The sequence below is a fragment of the Ruditapes philippinarum genome, unplaced genomic scaffold (genome assembly GCF_026571515.1).
Source record: "Ruditapes philippinarum isolate M1 unplaced genomic scaffold, ASM2657151v2 ctg119_1_1_1_1, whole genome shotgun sequence".
Classification (NCBI taxonomy): domain Eukaryota; kingdom Metazoa; phylum Mollusca; class Bivalvia; order Venerida; family Veneridae; genus Ruditapes; species Ruditapes philippinarum.
In genome coordinates, this window is record NW_026858388.1 from 244,354 (window position 1) to 271,164 (window position 26,811).

Consider the following 26,811-nt stretch of genomic DNA (forward strand, 5'->3'; position numbering starts at 1 on the left):
TGAGCCAATCAAAGAGCATGCTCTAGACATTGAATGGCTGTGTGACTTTATACCTGTACTCCAGTTAAAGCACTGTGCATGTATGTGTATACGATTTAACTCTGATAAGTTTTCTGTAGAAAAATCTCCAAACTATGATACAAAGTTTTATATCCATGATTATATAAACGTTAATACTGGTTTTATTAACTCAGTTTCTTCTCTTTCAATCATGCGAATACTTAGATTAAAAACTTTAAATCTTAAAATTGATTCTAAAAAATATAAAACGACAACTATAAAACCATATCATTTTTTTATAATCAAATCGACATATCATTCACTATTTGTAAACTACGATTTTTATATCACATCAATTGCTATATATTAAATTGATTTTTATATTTTAAGCCCATTGTGGCTGAGGCATGCTTTCATTTTTATTTATCAAAAACGTATATTTTGTTGTTTCTTACTAAGGTTCCAAAATATACTTATTTTCCATTTACATTTAATTTATCTATCTCGCTGTTGACTGTGGATACAATTATAGTGAATAAGTAATTTGTATGGAAGTCAAAATGCTACTTTGTTTACATTTTGCTACCTTTACGACACTTTTTTGCACATTCAGCGTTACTTTCGTTACTTTCGTGAGTTGTCAATCATCTAACATACTCTTGATCCATTATTAAAAAATTATTAAACACATTGTTTCGACAACTGTAAAGAATTTTAACAAATATGGATTTCTGAGGTATAATATGCTTTTAAAATTGTTTACGAAGCATGTTTCCATTAAAATAGCCATTAAATTATGTATGTTATATCCGCTAAAATATTCATTTAAAGAAGATAATAACAACGATAGCTTTGCCGTTTTCATGATTTTTCTGTATAATATTATACAATACAATGATGTAAGCAATGTTTACAATATATTCGTCGTCATGTCACAAGGATTTACAAAAAGTCAAATCCACCTTGTTATGACCCATTACATTACAGAAGCTTTTATTTTTGGTGTCATGCTATATTTTCCAAACAAATGGATGTTCTCACCGTCCATATACCTGACCTATCTACCTATTTTTGTGTCTTTTGCATTTTGGAAATAAGTACAGTTTAAGTGAAAGAGTATTAAGTCGTAATACTATTTAGTTTACATGTTGCTACCTTTTTGCAGATAATTTTACAGTTTAATAGTGCTATTAATAAGTCTATTATTGTAACTTTATAAAACACATATCTGCCATTCTACAGAAGGAAAATTATTTTTATACTAACTTCTTATTTTCATTGTTTATTCATTTCTGAGGCATAATGTTTCATAAAGCTGCTTTATTTTGCTTAGCACTGTATATCTTTAAAATAATTTAACTCAATAGTTTTTCCCCTTTTAATGCACATTTAAATAAAATGATCCTGTTAATATTCGGTTTAAACAAATAAAAAAGAAACATTAACCATTGTTATAATTATAGTAAGATATTGTATCATTGTATATTATTTCAAAAATATTGTATATTATTATTAAGAGCGTGTTTTTGCAATCTATATACATTTTTCATTTATAATTTTCTTGAAGAAAAATATAACTCACTTTTGTATCTACTGCTTGAAAGTGATATTGTGAAGATAAAGCACATTTTATAACAAAAGTCTATTCTATTCTTATTTTCCAAACCACCGTTGTTGTTTAACTATATTATAGGATTATGATAACGAAAAAAACTATAACTTATGAACTCTATCGAAACAAATGAAACAAAATGCACACTACTGTTTAATTTCAATGTAGAAATTAATAAAAAGATATATACGGGATTTTATATCATTAGTTATAAAATAAGCTTAACAGGTTATATTGCGCGGTTTTACGGTTATATTATTATAGTTATATAACAAAAAACTATTTATGCATGTACTCTCAACTGTCAAAAACATTTAATTAACTGCTTCACTTTGATTTAATTAAAATAACAAAACATACAGCAGCCGTGAATATAAAACTAAAAAAAACCTAGTTAGTCCAATGAAACTTTCGTTACAAACATTGAAGATAATTGGTACCTGTGTATGTAACTATATCTTAAAAAATATTTATTTTCCTATAAAAATTTCAGTTACAAACGTTCAAAGATTGAAGAACCCGTCTATTTGCATTTTTTTGTAAAATCTTGATTATTCAAATTGTCTTGACAAATGTCAAATATGTAAAGGCCCGTGTATATTTATTATAATAAAAAAATCCTCGATTGTCTAATGAAAATTGTTGTTATTTACATCAAATAAAATAAAATCTCGATTGTTCAATGAAAATTAACGTTACTTATGTCAAATTTAAAAAGTCTCGATTGTCCAATGAAAATCGTCGTTACTTAGGTCAAATAAAAATAAAAATATCGATTGTCCAATTGAAATAGTCAATACAAACTTGCCGCATGATCCTTTTCGATAATAAGATATATTCGTTAATGAGACCATAATTACCCAAAGAAACCTATAACATTGTGCAGAGCTACAAAGAAACTGAATGTGCAGTTTACTTGTCGAACATATTATCAGATTTTACAAACTTATCTCGATTAAACTATGCAGTGAGTGATGAAACATTAAATTGGTAATTAGATTATCTCATATTCCTGGTAACGTAAGATAAAAAGAACGAACTTCATCTATACCATTTGGCACAATTATGTAATAAATCAACTTGATATGAACATTGCTGTCTAGCAAACACAAAGTTTCGTTATATTTTTAAATAGTTTTAGCTCATTCCGGGTTTATGCAGGTACATGCAAGTTTATCAAAAAAATCTAAAACTAGCCTAAGAATAACTCCAAAATGTTGTTTTTATCATATGGTAGGATGAACGCTTGTACCGAAATAGATTTTTAATGTATACCAGGACTTATAATCGATTAAATGACCAAATTTCCGGTCACCTTTAGTCAAATCGAAAATAGTCTGGTCATCATTAAAGCGGACGTTAATGACACATACCGAAAACTGATTTTTTTCTGATATAAAACGTCGATTCTTCCATACTTGACATGACACAAACAGTAATTATCAAAAAAGACAAAAAATGAGTCATAATTATGCATAATCTGATTAATAGAGAACGAAGTAAAATAATTATAGTTCATTTCTCAATAAATGACTAAAATGTCGATGGTATGCTTTTGATTTCAAACTATCAGTATTCAATTTAGATAATTTAAATAATCGCACATTGCGATTCTTATGAGCCTTATGTACATTTGGCCTATCGCACTGACCAATCAGTGTTGGAATTCAACCTTTGGGTTGGTAATGCTTGCCCCAATATTTTTTTCTTTCTTCCAAAATTCGTTGAAATGATAAACAGATTTGGCAAATAAATACACCGGTTACAATGCAACCATGTTTCTACGGCGAAAAGTCACGAATGGCACCGGAAAAAGCTGATGTAATTTTTTATGTAAATCTTAATGAAGTTAAAATTATCATAACCATTTGAAAAAGAGTTTTGTGATTTCTCGAAGCTTTCAAAAGTTACTCTGTATTTAAATCATTGTTTTCACATTAAAATTAAGTATCATACTTAATATATTATATTCATGTTGTTGAATAGCTTGTATTACTTTTTCAAAGTCAAGTGTCAATTATAAATATTTATCTTGCTTATCAGAAAGGAAACAAACTGTTTACATACTTTCCGGAGAGGAAACGGCTGTTTTGAGTTGGTGTTGGCAACATTGTTCAGCTGCTTTACAACACTCCTTCCATCTGCTGCAATCATGTTCTCCAAGGCTGTCGCAAATATACTCAGGGCTCTGAAAAAATAAATGAAATAAAATGACATAAAATTGTTGAAGAAACTCAAATACGTCAATGATGCCCAATAATTACGAATGCATACATAGACAACAAATTTGAGTGTAGAAAGTCAGAATTAAAGTGATTTTTCGAGAACAGTGAAAGAAGCCATCAAATTTACAAATGTAAAAATACATTTAATGTACAGATAAATTGAATGTGCAGGTAAATTGAATGTACAAATAAATTGAACATACAGGTAAATTGCATGTACATATTAATTGAATGTACAGGTAAATTGAATGTATAGGTAAATTGAATGTTCAGGTAAATTGAATGTACAGGTAAATAAAATATACAGATAAATTGAATGTACAGATAAATTGAATATGCAGATAAAGGGAATGTACAGGTAAATTGAATGTACAGATAAATTGAATATGCAGATAAAGGGAATGTACAGGTAAATTGAATGTACAGATAAATTGAATATACAGGTAAATTGAATGTACATGTCAATTAAATATACAGATAAATTGAATGTGCAGGTAAATTGAATGTACAGATAAAGGGAATGTGCAGGTAAATTGAATGTACAGAGAAATTGAATATACAGGTAAATTGAATGAACAGATGAATTGAATGGTTCATGCTACGCTATTATGTCCCAATGCATTGTATCGTATACGTCGACGATAATAACAGTGAACGCAATAAGCAAATGTTTCTAAATGTTGTCAAAAGCGTACTGCGTATTTAACAGGTAATTTTAGTAAAAAAATAATAAATATACCATGTGAACTGTATTTAACACACAAACAAAAAACTGATCAAATGATTATGGACTAAATTCTATTAAGCATTTCACAAAAGGAAACACAGATATAACATTCTTGGACCTAACCTGTTAATCATCAATGTGATTCTCTGTAACTTATACCTGTAACCATTTGAAGGCGGTCAATTTATGCTTTGGAAACAGGGCAATTCAAAGACATGGAAACTGTAGCTGGTTGTTTTTGTTAAGTATGGTTATCGTCTGTTGCAAGAGATATAAACATTCACAGATACGACCTCATATGTGAAAGAAAGTACAAATATTAAGAAGGAGGGGTAGATACAGTTGTCTCTCAACGTTGCAATAAAGTTGTATGTCACCTGATGAGAAAACACATTTTCTATGAATTACTTCAAATACAAGCTTATAATAAGAATGGTGAAACATATTTATATGTTCGCAGTTCTGTTAACGCTGTGTATATATTATGCAAAAAGGATTAAATTTTCTTTTTCGATATTTCGTATTTATTCTAGTTTGCATATTGGCATACCCTTTAAAGGCTGCTTTTACATCACTCAATTTCTTCTTTTACACAATGACAAAATTCCTTTACTTATCGCTGCTTATAAGAAAAACGTAATGTTATTTTTTCGCTGTAAAATTGAGTTGTAGTAGTAAAATATTTCAAAAGGATGGCTATTGAAATGGTGATTGACCAATTATTGATAATGAAAAGTGTGTATGACACAATATAAACATAAACAGAATGCCAAAATATTTTTTGAAATTTAGCATCACCGATACATTGTAAACGATATTTATAGAATATTCCGTTGATTACGTTAATTGTTGATTAATTTCTAATAATAAAACATAAAATTTTACAGAATTTTATTGCAAAATGTCATTTTTTTGTTTTTATTTTGACTGGTTCATTGATCTTTTATACTAGGACATGTATGATGCCACATTAAGAGGTCCATAAAGCGTGTCATATAGTTTCAGTTTATATATTTAAATTGTTGTGAAACAATAATTGCCCTTCGTATGATGGTTTAAACATGTCAGTCTGTATCAAAGTTGTGTCCTTAATTGCCACTGAACAAAACGATCATATCAACACTTCTAGAAATAGCTTTGACACATGCCATTTATCATTTATCGTTTCAATCGTCATCGAGATTTTTTCAAAACATAGAGTTCGAATTTCATGACATGTGCTTGATTTAAAAGATTTTTTTAACAAAGAATCGATTTTGAACCACTCCCGTGCCCGCTTCCTGAAATCCACCAAGATCATACGGAGAAACACGACCATGTCCAAAGCAATGCTCGAATCCATTATGCACAGCTTGAGGGACAAACCATAACTTCAACGATCTCAAAAGTATATGCGAAAGGAGTGTGCTGATTTGTAATATTCAAGCTACAATAAATCATATATCAAATTGGAAACGAATGGAAAGCATAGTTTTCTATTTTACGTAGCAATTATACAATCGCTTTTGTATAGAATTAATCGACCTTACTGCTCTGAAAAATAGATCAATCACATATACACAAAATATACACACGGTGCATATCCATATCGGTACCCTCTTTGTGAAATCTGCTGTAACGGTACCCTATTTGCACATGCACAGGTCATTCTCTGCTTAAAACAAACAGCGATGGATAACAATCCAGTAAAATTTCATTGTAATAAGGAAAAGAGGTACGACACTTAGAAAACATGTATACCACGGAACACTAGAATGTTTTATTTATGTGCTGATTTGTCATGTGTCCGTTTTTCATGTACTGCAACTTCACAATAAGCTACAAAAAATCGACATGTCTTGCCTCGTCCATCACCTCGACATACTTTTCGGGCTGCAATGAACCTGTGACTTGATTATATATGCATCATACATATCTAATATGTTCATTTACATATCATCTTCGGACAAATGGCAGTATATTGTTAAAAATAAATGTAACATTCATAAAAACACCCTACTTTCGGTTTTGCAGCGGCACAGGCTACCTCTCTTTATTTGAATTTTTATATCACTGGCACCCTCTCATTTTTAAACACATAGGTACCCTCAAAGCACAACATAAGCTTTTATTTGCATCAATGGCTAAGTATGTAATTATTACATAAAAGTAAGAAATATTACATACTTAACAGTTAACGATTAAAATACAAGCATATTGCAAATAAAATTATATGTCGTGCATATGTCGTGTTAAAAAATGAGAGGGTACCTGTGATATGAAAATTCAAATGAAGAGCGGTAGCCCGTGCCGCTGCAAAACCGAAAATAGGGTGTTTTTATGAATTCTACATTTATTTTTGACAATATACTGCCATTTGTCAATAGAATTTTAAAAATAAGCTGCATGATTTGTTGAGGTTTGTTCAATCGGGATAATAGCCACAATTTCAATTTACTCTCATCTTAAAACAAAGTGCAACTTGCAATTGTTTGATGATTTTTAACACAAGTCACCCAAAATACTTTACGTCATCTAAGAAATTGATTCAGCATTATCTCATATATTTTGTCTTTGTCATGCGTCGAGGAGGGTAAAAAAGACAAAAGAAAAATTATGAGAAAAATGACAATTGAATAAATGTATAACATGCGGATATATGTCCATTAAGACAAAAATCACCATACATGTAAATATGTAAATAAGACAAGTCCTTTTAACGGTTTGTTTATGACTTTATATCATAGGCAAGATTACGTGGTCGATAATTATTACAAATACAATAAGATGACTCTGTCTTGAGATAAATTATGGAAATCTAAAATAATTTCTAATGGAGGCCTCGGAGTATCTATTACATCATTTTGTCAAAGACACACGTTTTATACATTTGTTATATTTAGTGCATTATACGGAGAAACACGACCATGTCCAAAGCAATGCTCGAATCCATTATACACAGCTTGAGGGACAAACTATAACTTCAACGATCTCAAAAGTATATGCGAAAGGAGTGTGCTGATTTGTAATAATCAAGCTACTGTAACAATAAATCACTTATCTAATTGGAAACGAATGGGAATCATATTTTTCTATTTTACGTAGCAATTATACAATTGCCTTTGTTTAGAATTAATCGAACTTATTGCTCTGAAAAATAGATCAATCACATATATACAAAATATACACACGGTGCATATCCATATCGGTACCCTCTTTGTGAAATCTGCTGTAACGGTACCCTATTTGCACATGCACAGGTCATTCTCTGCTTAAAACAAACAGCGATGGATAACAATCCAGTAAAATTTCATTGTAATAAGGAAAAGAGGTACGACACTTAGAAAACATGTATACCACGGAACACTAGAATGTTTTATTTATGTGCTGATTTGTCATGTGTCCGTTTTTCATGTACTGCAACTTCACAATAAGCTACAAAAAATCGACATGTCTTGCCTCGTCCATCACCTCGACATACTTTTCGGGCTGCAATGAACCTGTGACTTGATTATATATGCATCATACATATCTAATATGTTCATTTACATATCATCTTCGGACAAATGGCAGTATATTGTTAAAAATAAATGTAACATTCATAAAAACACCCTACTTTCGGTTTTGCAGCGGCACGGGCTACCTCTCTTCATTTGAATTTTTATATCACAGGCACCCTCTCATTTTTTAACACATAGGTACCCTCAAAGCACGACATAAGCTTTTATTTGCGTTAATGGTTAAGTATGTAATATTTACATAAAAGTAAGAAATATTACATACTTAACGATTAAAAAACAAGCATATTGCAAATAAAAGCATATGTCGTGTTAAAAAATGAGAGGGTACCTGTGATATGAAAATTCAAATGAAGAGCGGTAGCCCGTGCCGCTGCAAAACCGAAAATAGGGTGTTTTTATGAATTCTACATTTATTTTTGACAATATACTGCCATTTGTCAATAGAGTTTTGAAAATAAGCTGCATGATTTGTTGAGGTTTGTTTAATCGGGATAATAGCCACAATTTCAATTTACTCTCATCTTAAAACAGAGTGCAACTTGCAATTGTCTGATGATTTTTAACACAAGTCACCCAAAATACTTTACGTCATCTAAGAAATTGATTCAGCATTATCTCATATATTTTGTCTTTGTCATGCGTCGAGGAGGGTCAAAAAAGACAAAAGAAAAATTATGAGAAAAATGACAATTGAATAAATGTATAACATGCGGATATATGTCCATTAAGACAAAAATCACCATACATGTAAAATATGTAAATAAGACAAACCCTTTTAACGGTTTGTTTATGACTTTATATCATAGGCGAGATTACGTGGTCGATAATTATTACAAATACAATGAGATGACACTGTCTTGAGAGAAATTATGGAAATCTAAAATAATTTCTAATGGAGGCCTCGGAGTATCTATTACATCATTTTGTCAAAGACACACGTTTTATACATTTGTTATATTTAGTGCATTATAATCAAAATGTTTATTTCCACGTAAAAACATTTAAATGGATGAACTCTGTACTCGTTTTCAACGGCGTAAAAATATATGTATATACATATATATTTGACATTGTCAAGGAATTGCAAACAACTTTGTTTGTAAAAAACAGTTCAGAAGTATATGGAAAAGAAAACTTACATTAAAAAGAGTAAAAAGATAATTAAAGGCTGTCCTCCTAAAAGGTTGATTTGTGCAATTATTTGCTTGTCAGTTAAAATTGAAAGATACGTTACCAGCAAAACCCACAGGCATACATGAATAAAATAATATTAATGAATAATTTTAAGTTTTGAATCTTCTGCAGTGATCGTTTATTTTTGCGTGGCCGTAAGAGGCGATTAAATGGGTTTGAATAACGGGAGTCTATGCATATCTTAGGTCTAGCAGGTGGGATGGTTTTGACCCCTGGTGTTGCCTTGAAGATTGTAACACCCGAGGATACAAAATCATCTTTCCTGTTTCGGCACCATGTGACCTTACCTGTGTTGGTGCGCCGTAAAACCAACCAACCAAACAACAAAGCAAAAAAAACAATCTCATGTTTTTAAAGGATAGTGTTAATCATGTATCTGCATATTCTTACAAAGTATCGCACGTCATATAATAAGATGAAACCATTGCTCAAGTATACGTTATTGTGAAAAACAACATAGAGCACAATAACGATATTATAAATTAATATTTCAAGAAATGCCATTTTAGAGGAAATGGTAAACGTCATTACAGCTAGATGTTTATTTATTATCAAATTATCTCAAGAAATTCTAAAATTTACGTGCATGGTATACTTATATGAAAAATAATTCTTTAAGCAGCAAAATGTAGAAAAAAGAATGTTATAATAAATCATTAATAACAACGAACTCCTGAAATAATAGTGATTAATGGGAACTAATGAGAGGAAGGGGAAAATGTCCAGTATAATACAAAGAAAGTACTCTAGTATTGTACAAATACACAATCTATCCGCTAAAATCTATAACAAATATGGCTAAATATCTTCCACTGAAGTTTCTATCGAGACAAAAGTATAACTTTAGAATTCTTCCGAAGGTAAGTTTTATGATATTGTCTTTTTCCTTAATATCGGCTAATGAAATAATTATTGAAACAAAAGAAAAAACATGTAAGATGTGCCGGAGGTGTGACATGAATGCTTGCCATTGTACTTGAAGAATAAAAAAACACCTTATTAAGACCTTTGCTCTGATGAAAGTCATAAGATTATATAAATCTTTGCACAAATTGTAACATAACTTCTTGTCATAATTAGTGATAAGCATCTGAACAATCTAATGCAAATTTAAACATCAATCAGATACAGCTGCATAAATATTTAAAGTTTCTTTACAATATTAAAAGTGGTATTCCTTTTGACAAATATTTACTTAACAATACAATTAGATTTCACTGTTTTAAGACGTGAAAAAGAAGAAACCGTTTTAGTGCTACATATAGACAATGCATGAACATGATATTTTGTCTTATTATCAAAAAGTGACATTGTGCTTATTTTGTTTCTTTGTCTCATTGACATTAATTTGCTATTTATTTAAAAATATTGATAATTATAAAAATGGTCATTGAACAATAATTGATTTGTAAAATATAACATCCTAAAATATAAATATACTGCATTTTTCTTTTGATCAATTAAAATTTAATGATACATTCCGAAGGAAATCGTTAAAACGTTTTCTGTGAGTCAAGTTGGTTTAAGATTTAACACATGGACTATACTAAAACAATGATTATAGAAAAAATCGAAGGTAATCTAGAGTTTGACATGTACATCGACCATTTCCGTTTGGATGGGCATAATGTCACTTTAATAATAAAGAATCTTTCAACACGGTCATTGACCCCCTTATTCATTTGCATTGCCGGGAATTCCCGTGATATAAAGGAGATCAAATGATAAATCTACATGTTTTGGTATGAATGGGACATTTACATACAATATATCATTTACTGTGAATATATTATCACTGCGATATACAAACAAGGCTATTTAAATCAATTTTCATAACATGTTTCTATTTCAATTAAAATATATACATCGTTGAAAAAACCAGACAACATTAAGTCACATTGACTAGATAATAAAAATAAATGTCCAGTTCCCTCCAGTTTTCACGGACACAAAGATAAGACAACGCAATATTTATTTCGCATCTGTGTTATCTAAAACTCTTTAGTTATAATTATCGACCTAGCGTTTTTATAATACAGTGTCTTGCCAGTAACAGAGCACGGAGTCTATAGTGTAAGGAAATAAGTTGCATATTTGCGCTTCAGAATCACCACAGTTGTCCTCAACGATTTAATCAAAACTTTTTTTTTGCACGAACTAGCATAAATATGTCAAGGCTCATCAAATAGTTAAGGTATACTATATTGAGTTTATTTATTCTTTATTTATTTATTTATTGATAATTTTGTTGTTGTTTCTGTTGTTGTCGTCGTTTTTGTTGTTATTTTCTTTGGATTGGGTGGTTGGCGGTGGTGGGTGCATCACGTTACGTTCCTGTGGAGGATATAAGGAGCCCCTTAGTGCATTTATCAGGCATGAAAGTGCACCTTGGTAGAACCTTCTATTGTTCCGGAAGCTAGTCAGTTTGGTTCCACGCATAAAAGTGTCCAAAAGTTCAGACGGGATCCGAATCCACAGTGCTTAGGGGCAAGAAATTTGAAGAACGACAATCACTCATAGTTTCATATATAATGAATACATCCCACTGAAATGGTGCATTGAAAACAAATATCAAACATCTCTGATACAATGTCCGCCAAGTACACTGATTCCATTTTTAGTGAAGCTCAGAACCCATTCTTTCAATATTAATATGCTTGAACAATTCGTTAGCGTTACAGGAAACTTAATGATAGCCTTATGCATATTGTGGATGGTTACCAAAATTTACGTCTGAAGCAAAGCTGTTATATTCGCTTTTGATACATACTTTTTATGTGTTTGTATGAAAAATTTATTGCCAACTTCTATTGAAACTAACATTTCATACTCGGTATGTATGACTACATTTCATACAGGTGAACGCATAGTCTTGATATTTCATTTCTGCTAAGACAATTGTGACAATTTTTAAAACAAAATATGTCATGCACTACACCTTGTAAGAACATATGTTTTACTGTAACAAATATTCTATCAAATCGTACATTGAATTATAATTAGTTATCCAAAAAAGTAGGACAAATTGTTGTTCATCTTGGCTACAGGTTTCCAAACATTATTTCTATATCATATTATTGATAACAAACGTCCTTGGATTGCGAATAAAGTTTATTTAGTGTAAAATGGGATTAATCAGGATTTATGCCATTTATCGATTGTCTGACCTTCATATGGAATGTTAAACACGGTATAAAATCAACAAATTCCACACGCCTTTGTAAGACACTCACTCGGATGTTAAACAATTTAACGATAGAAACATGTGAAATGGGTTCGGCATTACCCACCTCTACTCCTATACAATTTGTAATTTGTATAAATTAGCCCGATCTCTCTGCATACTTTATAATCCGTTTACTTTATCGTATCTTTAGCCTAGTTGTAGAAGTCATTTATATATCAAAGAATGTGCCAATTCGAAATATACCAGAAGAATACGGAGTCCTTTCATTTAAATTTTATTCTTATTTGACAAAAATGATCCACAAAATACCAGTGACAGTAATAAAACAGAGACATTTGCACAATGAAAAGTATACGATGAGACATTTTAAATAAACAAAATGTGGATATTTGTCAATAAATTAATGCATCATCAATTCATGACGAATTGAAAATCCAAAAAATGCTTTGGATATAGCTGTTTATTTGTAACCTATCGCCGTTAGCAAAATGTAAAAATAAACTTGGAACTGAAATGTCAACGTGAAGAAGATGATCTCCATTAATTCATGATGCACTTTGGAAGCACTTAAGGTTCGTAGATATTTTGATCGTAGAAATATGATTTAAACATGTTTTTCTCAAATTTTCCGCTCGATTTCGCATACGTAAAATTAATGATATCATGCAAAGGTAGGTAATTACTAGAAAATGTCATAGATCATTGAAAATGTCAAAGATAATTGTATACATAATTTCCCCCTAGGTAAAGAGTACAAAATGATTTTCTGAGACGAGTTATGAAATAACTAACATGTATATTTCAATAAAATATCGTCATCAGACATATACTATGTTTACAAACCAAATCGTGATTTGTTTATGTTTTGTTTGGTTTCCACGGCGAACCAGCACAATTAAAGGCGCCGAAACAGGAAAGATGATTTTGGCTAACCTTAGGTGTTACAAATATTAAAGCAACACCGGGGAATAAAACCATCTCACCTGCATAGACTCCAGTAATTCGAACCCATTACGTCACCTTTTACGATCACCAACAAAAATAAATCAACAAGCAAATTCAAGAGACAACCCAGAGGGCACAAAGGCACACAAAAACGTTCACGAGGAACTTATTCTATGTACGAAAAACGTAGGATATCTCAATGATTAATTAAATGTACAAATATTGTTTCGGTTTCTTAACTGAAAAGGGGCTTATTGCATGAAAAACCGTAAAACTTTGGGATTATTTATTTATTGGACTCTTAGTTTAAGAATACAAAGATAAAAAAGTTATCATTTTTTCTACCATAAGGAAATGAGGGAAAAGCTGTGTCACTAGATGATTTAAAAGTGATTTATAAAAAATTATAACCCATTTGGCTATTTACTCGCCACAAACTGTTTCATTTCAAACGTACGTTGAGATTATAGTCTGCTTTATAAACTCGCTTACCCACACAGAATAAAACATTATTTCAAAAATATACGTCAGGGTTTATACCAACAGGCATAGAAATTGGAATGTCCTGCTAGAAAAACTTTTATCATTCTCAATTTATTGCATCACATTCACGATTAACTATGATTGATACATTCTATGTTTTACATTTTAACTTTAGAAATTCATGTATCTAACATAGTTATAAGGGATGTGATAAAGAATAGAATATCCTATTGATTTACTGACCATCTTAATCAATGTTGAAGACATCATTTTGTAATTAAATTTGCCTTTTGATAATCAGCTTAAGCTGGAAAACCTCCAGGCCTTTGCCCTACGTACACTATGGTCATATAATAAATGGCAATACTTCATTCTTAGGTTGCTTGAGCTACCGATCTCTCGAACATATTTGCACAAGTCCATCACGATGTTTGACTATATGTGATAAAAAAAGGAAATCCTATTGATTTACTGACCATCTTGATCAATGTTGTTGACATCATCTTGATGATTAGTCTTGTCTATTTGATGATCAAATAAGTTCGCGTATTGAAGTGCTACTTACATGTTGTCTTGCTATTTTGATCATGATTAACATTTGAAAAATAGCAAACGCGAAGAGCCCAAAGGGGTTTTCTAAAAAGCAATCATGACAGTAATGGCGTGTCTCCTGTAAAAGGTATGATTGTTTTAAATAATTTAAACAGAAGGTATTTGGCAGTCGGGGAATGTTACAAAGATTTGCCCTTTTCTTAAATACTTGACATGTCAAAATAATTTAATATTATTTGACATTTAAAGAGTTTAAAACACCTTTTTTAAGTGTTAGGATTTACGATCGCTGATTGAATTCAGATTATTTAACTCTCATGAATCAATTAAGTCATAGAGTCAAAATTATAAATTTAAATTTACGTAACAGTTTTCCCTTAATTATAGTCAAAATGATTGCCATTGTATGCTACTTTTCATAGTCATCTTTATTCCGTATCTGTTTAAATTCATTTGTCTAAGTTTTTTTATTTGTCCACACAAATTCTACCTTAAAATGTAACCTTAAAATGTTTATTTTGCCCTTTTACTACCTGTTTCATGTTTAGTTTATTAAGAACAATATTGCTTTTGTTGGCGTTCTAATATATTTTTATTGTTAAAACTAACTTAGAATAATTTGAAATATATATTTGTATTACTATAATCTTCAACCATGGGAAGTAAATAGAAATATGTGAAAAATTTGGTGGTAGGGTTTTCGTAGTTATTACGTTTTATATTAAAAAATGTTACATTGTAAATATGATGTCACGTTAACTTTTATATTTCAATTGCTGTTTTTAGACATAAATTGCCTTATATGGTTATAAAATAAATAATATTGAAATATATTGCAAAATTTCATAATACATTTTAATCATAAAAAAGGCGGTAACTTAAGGCCATATCAGCAATCAGTATCCGTTTAATATTGCTTTTAAATTACTTTTTATTGTTTAGTTTGGAAAAGAATATCAAATGTAAAATAAAACACTATACACGACACGATATAGACATACAAACATTTTACATAATACAAACACCAAATAAGAATACTTTAGTAGCACATTATTCGTTAATGATACCGCGAAATAACTCCAAAAGAAATTTGTTTTCACGTAAATCTGAAAGAAACGTTGTTTTTATAATATAGAGAATTCCCCTATAATAACCATCAACATCAGGTACCATAATGAACCTCGATTGTATATGATTTATCTCATATTTTCTCACGGTCTGAAGATGATAAAATGCACCAACATTTCATGATATATTGGGACAAGCTGCAGTCACAAGATTGTTGTCTGATTAAATTACCGTATTGACATATTGGTAGTTCTGTGAGAAATGATTGCTTTCTAGAATATATTATGATTTGGAGTGTATCAAATCTATACCAGCATGCTTTCATAGACAAATTTGTCATCTTCAATGGAAAGAGAGTCAACCTCAATGACAAAAACTACGGTTTTTCTGGTCACATAGTTCAGTAATAAAACAAAACCCTTAACTGTATTGTAATAAATAATTGTATTGAATTATTTACAGCATCTAACCCCTGACTGCAGCAATTACCTTGTATGCGATAAAGGGCGTGTAGTATTCACTCCAAACAAGGGCCTTACTGATTCAGAATTGACTGCATGAATTATAATTATGCATCTTTACATACTGTATGAAACTAAATATTCAGTTAACTCCAAAACACTTTTGGCTTTTGTAATTTATAGGTGTTGCAATGCCAAACAATGAAGAATATCATCATGAACGTTTAACTTTTAAAACGATCAACAAATTGTTCCTTTGCGTGAGGTTAGTTCTTATCAAAGAGATATTAATAGCCTGTATAAACAAGTTGTCATTTAAAAGTGGTTTCACCGAAGGTAGTCACAAATTATTCAGGTGTGAATTGTTGTGTGTTAAAAGGGTTTACCATGCACATAATGCGTTGTCTTTTGATACATAAAAAAAATTAACTTTCCTTATTATAACAACGAAAACACAAAGAACTAAGCGTTTATAAAAACAAAAATTTCAGTGTAAGACACATTCGTATACCCAGTATTTATTTCAAACGCGACAACAAACAAATGTTTCATGTAAAAATCAACTGAGAGCTCATTTCGAATATAAGAATATAAGGATATGATTTAACTCTTTGGTGTCCATTTTTTAATATTATAATGTCTGTCTGACAGAACACTAATACCAGGCTTAGTATGTCTAACATTGTGATTTATGAATATTGCTTTCTATGAAGTCATTGACCAAAGATACTATACTATATTTGGTTCTTATTGACAAGACATTATCATTCTTAAAGTATGTTGTAGAATAGTCAAAGTTTCTTATAAGCTAAACAATTTCAAGGTGATGTAATCATATTATAATCGGTCCTTCTGATTCCTTTCTTAAAAACGCCTGATTTGGTGTAAAAGTTTAAACAAACAAAAATACTATAAAGTACAATAATGAAGAACCAACAATAGAATAAATCTGCATATTATAGATATAATTTTTCATTTGATGTAGGTCTAGATCAATCACTTGTTTGCAAAATTACGGATCATTAGTCTGTTCTGTTTAAAACAATCAAATGCATTGCTTTTTTTCAAATTGGGCTAGGACTAGCATCCAAATATCATGTTCAATTTATTTCTAAGTATATTTTGTAATTATCCTTTGCAAATATTTCTGTTGTAAGTGCCCCACCTGATCTATGAAAGCTAGTTTTATGTTTTCGGGCTTTTAAACCTCAGTAGAGTTCTTTTAAAAGTCATTTTGGAGAATCAAACATTATGCAGTACGTTGAAATTATCAAACTTCTAATACGTAAATATATGAGAGTGTACACATTATTGAAATTTAGTATCACAAGTTTGCACAATCTTTTATTACATATATTTATACACAGGAATAAATGGAAATAAAATGAGACATATGCATATATATTACAAGAGTATAACATATATAAATCTACCAATTATGAAACAATCTTTTTAAAAATTACTCGGCTTAAGTAAATATGGTTTACTTGCATACGTTATTTCTAAGTTTTCTATACAACGTCATATAGAAATGCTAGCAATGTTTACATAACAATGACATAATAATTTCTTGTAAGTAAGAAAACACAACGCATTTTGTAAACATAGATATTAGAATATTGATGTTTTTTTCAAAGTAGGACAACTTCTTTTATTTTACAGGGTTTATTTAAGTGTCCCTATAGCTTGTTTTTACGTTTAACGTTATTAATTTTGTAATCATATCATATTGCAATGTTGACAGTATTTTTTAAAGAACCACATGTGAAATATTGCAAAATAGATATAAAAGGATAATAAATGCCAAAATTATAAACATTATATCAGTTGAAAGCATCAACATATTGAACATCATTAACTGAGGGTACCTGATTAGTTATTATATTGTGGTGTGTTTTTCGATATCTTATGAAAACTTAGAAAAGTTACAGGATAGTGAACGTTATTGGGGGTCTAATTATCTTGAACAATATTTTTCAATCAGTAAGTTATCGTTCTAAATAAACTTAGTATGTTCTTGCGTGAAACAAACTGTTACTAGAAAATATGATGATATCTAAATGCAGTGTAAATTGTTTTGTGGGAGGAAGTATGGTTATACGGGGAAGTCAAGGGCCGAGACCGCTAAGAGGTGCAGGCCTTGGCTTTCACGGCTATAGATTACACGTGTATTTTTAAAAGGATATTAAATAACAAAAAAAAACAATTAAAGAATATATAGAATGTTTTACCTATCAATGAAATTTTCAATGTCAGTTCTAATTCAAAGATAATAGGTGGAGTATTCCGATGACGGAACAATCACAACTTTTAGGTTTAATAGGAAATTATATCGTCGAATGTTCTGAGTGAAAACGGAAGCGGTGTATGAAATACCGAATGACTTTCCTGTTTATAGGCTTTGTCTAATTTCATATTACCTCATCAACTTAACAAGAAAGTTAAAGAACTATCCTGTACATTTTATTTTAGAACTATCCTTTATATTTTATTTCATTATGGTGCAAGAACTATTCTGTATACCTTATTTTAAAACTATCCTTAACATTCTAATTGATAATGGCAAGAACCATCCTTTACATTTTATTTTAGAATGGCCAATGAGATTCCTAGATTACAATATGTAATTTAAAATGACCAATGAAAATTCTTCATATATCCAGTTCTTTCCTGTAAAATTACAGGAAGTCACACTGAATTCAGATGGCCTCCGGCCTAAAAAAATCATAATATTGAATAAAATGATAACAAAATTAGGTTAACATCATAAAGTTATTTTTATTGTTATATATGTCAAATAAAATATTCTATAAAAATATTAATCATTTTATTAAATTATATACAATAAAAATTCGTTACAAATTGAGCAGCAAATTTTAGTATTTTATTTTCGTATAATAAAAGATCAACATCGGATAAATGTGCTCATAGCATTTCTTTTTGTTTTAAGCAGCAGCTAACAGCCTAAAGTGTCCTTCAACTTTTATTTTCAAAATCCGCGTTTTTTTCCCATAATTATATAAGACGAGAGCTCAAAACAGAATACGAATATAAGTGTACAAATTTATTTTCAGCTTTGAAGACAATATAAATACATATATCTTCTGGTAATAATTGTAAAACTATATGGATGCTTAAAATGTCAAATATTTAAAGACAATCAAATATTACCTTCGTATCTATTGAACTTTCCTTTGAGTTATTCCGTTCAGCATGAATGTTTGCTCTTGGAAATAGATATGTAAAACACAGAGAGCATGTATATGCATGAAACATAGAAACATTCAATAATCCGAAGCTGTTTCTACAAACACCATCCATTTTTAAAAAGTGATATATTATATACTTGCCACCTAAATGTAAATTATGAATATTTATAAACAAACATATCGACTTCGATCCTCAACACAGTTTCTTTTTGTAGCTCGAATTTCACATTTATACTGAAAAAGTTCTTATTAGTTTTAAATATGTTTAAATCTATTTACATCTTTTCAAGCAAATCAATCAAAAATAGAATACAAATAGCCGCAATAAATAGTTTATTTTGAATGAAGTATTAGCGAATTATATCAGCAACGCAGAAATGTCTTTTTTAGTTGTTAACCAATATAAGCGCATCTTATCTGTTCTCTTTCAATGTGTTGAGGCTCTTTAAATAAAACTCTGGTAACCAGTGGAAAGCGAGTAATAATATCGATAAAACCTTAAATCAAAGCTAGACGATTTTTGTAGTGATTCTTTGTAAAGAAAGAAACTATATAAATTGTTTCCAAGTATTCCATATAATTATATGGAAATGACACATTGATAAATAAAAATATATATGATTTATCAAGGCCAAGAAAGAAAATACAACGCAGTATCAATCAGTGAAAACAATGCACCACCGGATTACTAATCACTAGTCACCTGTTCCTTTGGCAAGGCATAATTTCTACGTGAAAATTGAACCCGGACATTGAGTCTTATGCTCATTTATCTCTTACCATTGATTCAGAACTCATGCTGAATAAAAAGTCGGTCACTTGCGCAGAAATTGGTATCTACTGGTAAGTTATCCCAGAAGGACAGTTAGAACGATTGGCCTCTGTTTTATAACCAAACATGTGTTAAAATCCGCGTAAGACCAGAAAATCAAAAGGAAAAGTGGCTTGGTAGAGCCAAAACTCGACATTATTATGTTAAACAGATTTTAGACGCTTTGTACCTTTGTACAATGTAAGCAGCTATTGTACTACATGAAATATTATTTTGTTATGACGTCTTACACAATATAATTTGAAGACTTTCTTTAATTAACAAATACCTGTCTAATAAGTATTACATTTCGTTTTGCAATGATTATGCAAATCACATATTAATCGACGTTAAACTAGTAAAGTTCCTCAATTATCAAAATATAAAATGCCCACATTTTTAAATATTTAAAATGTTTTCATTTTAAAAAAAAGCTTTGTCTTGCTTGTAGAAAATATTGCACTTTCTCTTCCTTGCTTCCTTATACACACCTGGATGTATAAAATGCTAATGTTTGAGACTCCTTTAGCACATGTATATAATGGATTTCTTTCATCTTTTCACCTTTAAAAGGAATATTGAATTTTGCAAGACAATCGTTATAGTCAGGTTGTATTTGCAAAATAATTATATCTGAACCTTTAAGATTGGAACATAATTGCAGCATGTCGCCTTAGTTATTAGTTGGTGTTGTCCAATATTTGATTTCAGAAATAAAAAATCTTGATCATCTACCAGATTTAACTGACCTTTCGGAATGGTATCACATTATGCTTATTAGCGTGTAATCAACATATACTGAATCTCTCCTAACGAGATGAATCTTCCAGAACCAGGAGACAAGGTGTCGTTTTATTGTTTCATTAGACACGAAGCCGTGAAAATGAGCGTCTGGAAGGAACCTACTAAAACTTTATTGTAAGGTATTCGTGACAACAAGACATGGTATATTTAGTTTACTTAATTTTATATCTCTGTCTCCTGGCACAATTGTGGTTCTGATTACATGATAGGGTGGTATTTAGGTGGAACCTTGGCTTTTTGTTTAAATAAATACATTAATTCTTAAAGTACATTTCACCTTACTACTGCGGTCAAAAGCATAAATCAGAAGACATTATCATTTACATTTTTCTAAAACTCCTTATAATATTCCTATTATTTATAACAAGAGATATCTTATTTCCCATTCAGTACACAACAACAAGCACCATAATTGCAAGCAACTTAAGTCGTTCAAATTGAATGTCATACTAATAAAAGCAAATGCCATAAAAAGTATTATCTACAATACAATGTACATTTCAAGAAGTTGTACAATTTTAAATCTAACTTTATATATCATTTCATATTTCAAAACAATCTGTCAGCTTTCATAATTTCTTTTATCTTGACTATGAACAATATAGTATTCTGCACCACTATGGTAATATGCAATATGAAAAGAGAATGTTTATAGATATAAAAAAAATACTTCAATGACATTTACGCAGAACAGTTTAAAATAGCTTAGTCCGAGGATAATAGTCGTTGATGTGAATTGGTGATGTTAATTGTTTTAATAAATTAATCATGTTATAAAACTTGAAGAAGCTTTGTAGATGTTACCCCTAGTATCGTTACAGAAAACAAAAGAGAAAGATAACGTTTTCAACTGAGTATTCTTTGATAACAATGTCAGATACAAAGCTTGTTCTATATAAATGAATTATTGGTGGAAGGCATTCACTGTTGGCGGTTAATTACAATAAGTATTTGAACATCCTTTGCCGGAACTGAGTGATAATCAAATAATTAAATAATTGCCTATATAACATAACTTAGACATGGCTTTTTATCTCTTGAATTTTAAATGGGCCTTACCTTATTCAAACTAGTTTTTTTTATTCAGTTTAAATCTGCACAACAACTAATCACATTTTCACATTGTATGAGATCGGAGATTGACATATCTTTCTGCTTTCCAAACAAGACCTATCACATAAGATGCTTAAATAAGTAAATCTGACGTAAAGGCAAATAAAGAACATTTTTTTCATGACATAAAGTTTTCTCACATAATTACTAAATGTGAGAAAATAATTAACTAATTGCTTCTTTTTACTAATGAGAAGAATTTATAATTTGTTTTAGGTCAATTTCCCTTTAAGCTTCTATTGCTCGTTGATACTAAGTGCTTCATTACATTTGCTAAATAATTGATGGATCTCATTAACATACGAATGGAAAAGATCGTTTGAATCAGATGACAAGTTCCACTTTCCTTTCCACTTTATTGATAAAGATATATACATTTTACACAAAAAATAAATACAGACGCAATTAAAATTGCTCGTTCAGTTAGTAAGTCAAGATACAAGCTTGTTTGGTAGGTCACAAATTATGAAACAGTTTTTCGTTTATATTAAAATAACCTGCTATTATAAAAGATCAATGGTATTAAAGTACGTATGTATAAATATATTTTACTACTTTATATAACAAAAATGTCACTATAATGAAAAAAACAACACTTTCATCTTTCAGGATTACAATTGCTTTCAGGAAATGAATATCAAACGACTTATTCCTTGAAATGATGTGCAGATTTATCATCGTTAAATTAACTTCCTGATGAAACACTTTTAACATTATTATAATCATTGAATTATATATGTTTTGATACATTTCTACATGTTATTGTGCTATTTATTTATATTTGATTTTATTATGCTCTAAAAAGTAAGTTTTGTTTTCTTATTGATTAAAATTATTGTTGCAAATCCCACAATTTGCAAATTATGCCATTAAAAGTGACGGGAAAGGTAATATAAGTGATGCGTCAGCAGTGTAAATGACAATTTTTAAGAAAACATAAACTAAATTAAACATATCACAGGGGCTTAATACGATGTTTTCTTACGGAACGTCGGTGGTTCTACTCAGGTGCCCGTTCGTGCCTGAAATAATGCACGGAAGGGCACCTGAGGTCTTCCTCCACCAGTAAAGCTGGAACGTTGCGATATGACCTATACTGTGTCGATGTGACGAAATTCCCCCCCCCCAAAAAAAAAAAAAAAAAAAAAAAAAAAAACGATGTTTACGATGAACAAGGTATTTTCAAAGATAACCTTGTAAACATAGGCATTGAAAGTCGAAATAAATGAACAATATCAAAAGTATGCTCGAGTAATTGTCAAAACCTTAAAACCCTTTTAATATCAAATCGATTACATATTGCATATACGCTATTTGCCAAAACAGCGATAATGTAAAATGTACTTCGATTATATGCAATCACAAAATATTCTAATAATAATCTAATATAGTAATACATGTAATATATTTATTCCGCAAATCATTGCATTCTAAAAAAACGATTGTTTTTGAAGAAAATATATTTTGCGGAGTTATCAACATGATTGTATATAATTCTATATACAAGTTCTTAAAACAGATCTGATAAATATAGTAACTCAGGCATTTTGACAACATAATATATGTTTATGCTAATAAAAAATTATTATATTAATTGGCTGAACAATAAAACTAAAATTCATAACATTACCTGAATATGTAAAGAGTTATCCTTTGAATAAGTTATATTCACGTGAAAAGTTGCTCGTGGAAATAAATAAGTAAAGCAGAGAGAACACGTGTATACGTTAAAGACGGAAACATTTAAAGATCCAAAACTATTTCTACACACTCCATCCATTATAGAATATCACTTTTATAAAATATCAACAGATTTGGAAAACAGTGTTTTGAAATGTACGTATGGCACACTAGTTATGTGTTGATATGTATAAAACATATTGTTTAGAACAAACCTGTTCTGAACATTTCTTTAAAAATAAAACCAAAATTATCAAACAGTATTTTCAAACACTTGTCGTCCCTAAATGCAGTAGAAATGGTGTTATTTATTTATAAAACAAACTGATATGAGCAAGGCAGATGAGCGGCAAGTTTGTGTGCTGCTCATCAATTTGTTCACTTCACTACTGCTTCTTGTAAAAATGATATCGGAATTTAAATAACATTTCTGGTATCCAACCTGTAAAGTGAGTATCATTTTCTATGAAGACATATATCAAAGCAGTACGACAGCTATGATTGAAAAGCTGTAGCTAAGACAGTATTTACTTATACAATACAATATTGGTTTTAATAGTAAGTAATATGGTATTTACACTGGTCCATGCCAGCGCTATATTTCAGACATTGGTTTATTGGTATATTATAAGGGTTTTGTCTGATACCCGATACTTTCTACGTATCAGAGAATATTGATTGATAAACAAATAAGGAAGTCTTTTAAAATGTAGTGAATCTACATTGTTCACTTTGCTTGATGCGGGAAAGGTACTTAAGTGTTACATAAAGTGTTTGAAATAATATAACATATAACAAAAATATCAAAACTTGTATATTTAAAAAAATATACCAAACAAAGAGGTATATTAAGATTGATGCATTTTTTTACACATACGTAAAAACGCGTTTATGAAGGCTCAGCCAAATTGTGATTTCAACTTTCGTTCCAAATCGTGTGAAAATAACATAGAGAATACGAGTACGCTGTAAGTGTGCCGTTTCTCTGTTGTTGTTGTTGTTTCATTAAAAAGGAAGACAGCAATCATCTAAAAGGAAACTTCTGATAAACAGTTTTGTTAAAGACAACGACACTTGTTGAATATAGTCAAATGAGTTTTATTTGTCTTCTCCTTTATAGACGAATAATTTGCTAGAAAAATCGAGGGACTCATTGGGATGAATTTAGAATGTTTTACAAAAAAGGAACTTTTGATTAAATTAAATTCTATATATAGCCGCAGTTTTTGTCACATCATTTAAATTTTAGTCTCTATTAACAAGGCAAATTCAAAGGGAGTTCTTTTTTAAACCCATAGGTTTTTAAGGAAGATTTTTTTAAGGAAGTTTTTCTAAATATATTTTTATACTGTCAAAACTCAATATTATCTGTATTTCTGCAAGATCAAATATTCTTAGCAAACATCTGTCTAATCTATTTTACTAAGCTGATCTAATATTTACCGAGTCGATTTTGAATGTTAACAAGTGCATCAATGTGCAGTTCGTTTGTTTATTTCTTAATATTTCATCGATTGGTAAAGATATGTACCAGCATCAGAATTGTCTGTCGTTTTTTCCCTGGATGAAGGCAATAAGAACAAGATTTGTGAAACGGAGCTGTAATGGGCGCAAATAATGTTAAAAAATTTAAAGCTTCGTGTCAAGAAATTCAAACTATAGAACAATGTACTTTTTAAGAAAATTAAAAAAAAAATAAAGACCCAAATAATGGTTTGTGTGCAATAAATGTCTGTTTTCACAATATTTATGACCATATTTTTACTGATTTACACAAGTAAAAGGGCTATGTTTGCATTTTTGACCTCTTTTTTGATAATGTTAGAAGATTTACGGTGCCCTTTTGAAATGTGTAAATTACTTGTTTTATTCACTTCACAATATTTTACTTTTTAATACATTAATTTTTCAAAATTTTTATTGTAAATAAGGAAAAAGTCTTGAGGCATGTTGCTTTAATAGAAATCTTCTCTGCAAAATTAACAAAGATTTCAGCCACATAAAATATTTCTTCTGGGAGTTCCACTTGACAAGCTGTCCAAACGGTCTACTGCCTTCTTCGTAAACCAGATGTACCAAATACCAAATCGCATTAGAATGTCAATTAAACATACTACTGCTGACAGATAAGACCCTCTGGAACTACATACAATATAATTACGAATACAATTATGTAACCATTGTGTGATAATGAAATTGTTATATCATTTGATTAATCACTTTCGTAAAGATACAGGATTATCTTTGACACATCGGTGATTTTATCATTATCTAGCAATTGTTTTACACATGTTAATTCTATCTAAACTAAGTAATTAAGGTAATCAGGGCATTGTTAAAAAATTTTTTTTTTTTAATTTAGAATTTATTTGCATGGTGACACACTTTACACGATAAATGATTGACGTGTTAGTTAATATTATTTACATACTAAATAAGTGTTTCTTATTAATTTTATTTTGCATTGTTTGACCAACTGTTTGTTTGTTGTTTTTTTTTATTGTTTTATTTTGGCGCACCAAGACAATTTAGTTCTTATTGCGCCGAAAATGGGAAATATAATTATGACTTACCTTGGATGTTACAAACTTAAATCAACACCAAGGTCAAAACTACCTCACCTGCTGCAGCTAATAGATGCATGGGATGCATAGAGTCAATCCGCTCGACCTATCTAGTTGCCTCTTACGATCACGCATGGGTAAACCATGGATGGAATTTTGATGCCTCAATCCTTAAAGGCCTCAGCCACAAAAGGGGGTTGAGAAATTAAAAGAATGATACAATCTTATATCATTTTTCATATAACATTACGATTTGTAAAATAACCCTGTTCTTTTATTTGAAGCAAATAAGAAAATAATTAAATACCATTTTAGATATTAATATGTCACAATGAAGGAACTTTATTTTGGACATGGCTGAATTATTTAGATACTCACTGACGAGGCACATTTGTGAAATTGACAAAATGTTATCGAAGGGGGAACTTATGCCTCTTTTCAGAAAACTGTTAACATAGATTGTCTAGTGGCTGTATTTGACTAAGTTAAAAAGCACAATAATGATCTTTGTGAAGAAAATTTTGCAAATGTTTGCATTAAACAGGCGTGTGAGCGTTTAGAATAAATTCATGAAGAACCTAGCTTTATCTTCATGAAAAAAGTATCAAGAATCAAGTATGCAATGAGTGACATGTAAATATTACCTAGAGAACATTTTTTCATCTTTTACTTCAAC

The 26,811-nt window shown here is 30.0% G+C and overlaps 1 protein-coding gene across 1 annotated transcript in view; it reads right to left on the bottom strand.

Annotated features, from left to right (window-relative positions):
• Positions 1 to 19,739, bottom strand: part of LOC132753050 (calcitonin gene-related peptide type 1 receptor-like) — a 28,227-nt gene extending 8,488 nt beyond the window's left edge. Inside the window, exons 1-2 of the mRNA XM_060743460.1 lie at positions 19,126 to 19,739; positions 3,680 to 3,800 (exon numbers count right to left, since the gene is read on the bottom strand). Of these exons, the coding sequence (XP_060599443.1) occupies positions 3,680 to 3,800; positions 19,126 to 19,275 (271 nt within the window). The 5' untranslated portion in view covers positions 19,276 to 19,739. The remainder of the gene's footprint in view (positions 1 to 3,679; positions 3,801 to 19,125) is intronic.
• Between the last annotated feature and the right edge of the window lie 7,072 nt (positions 19,740 to 26,811).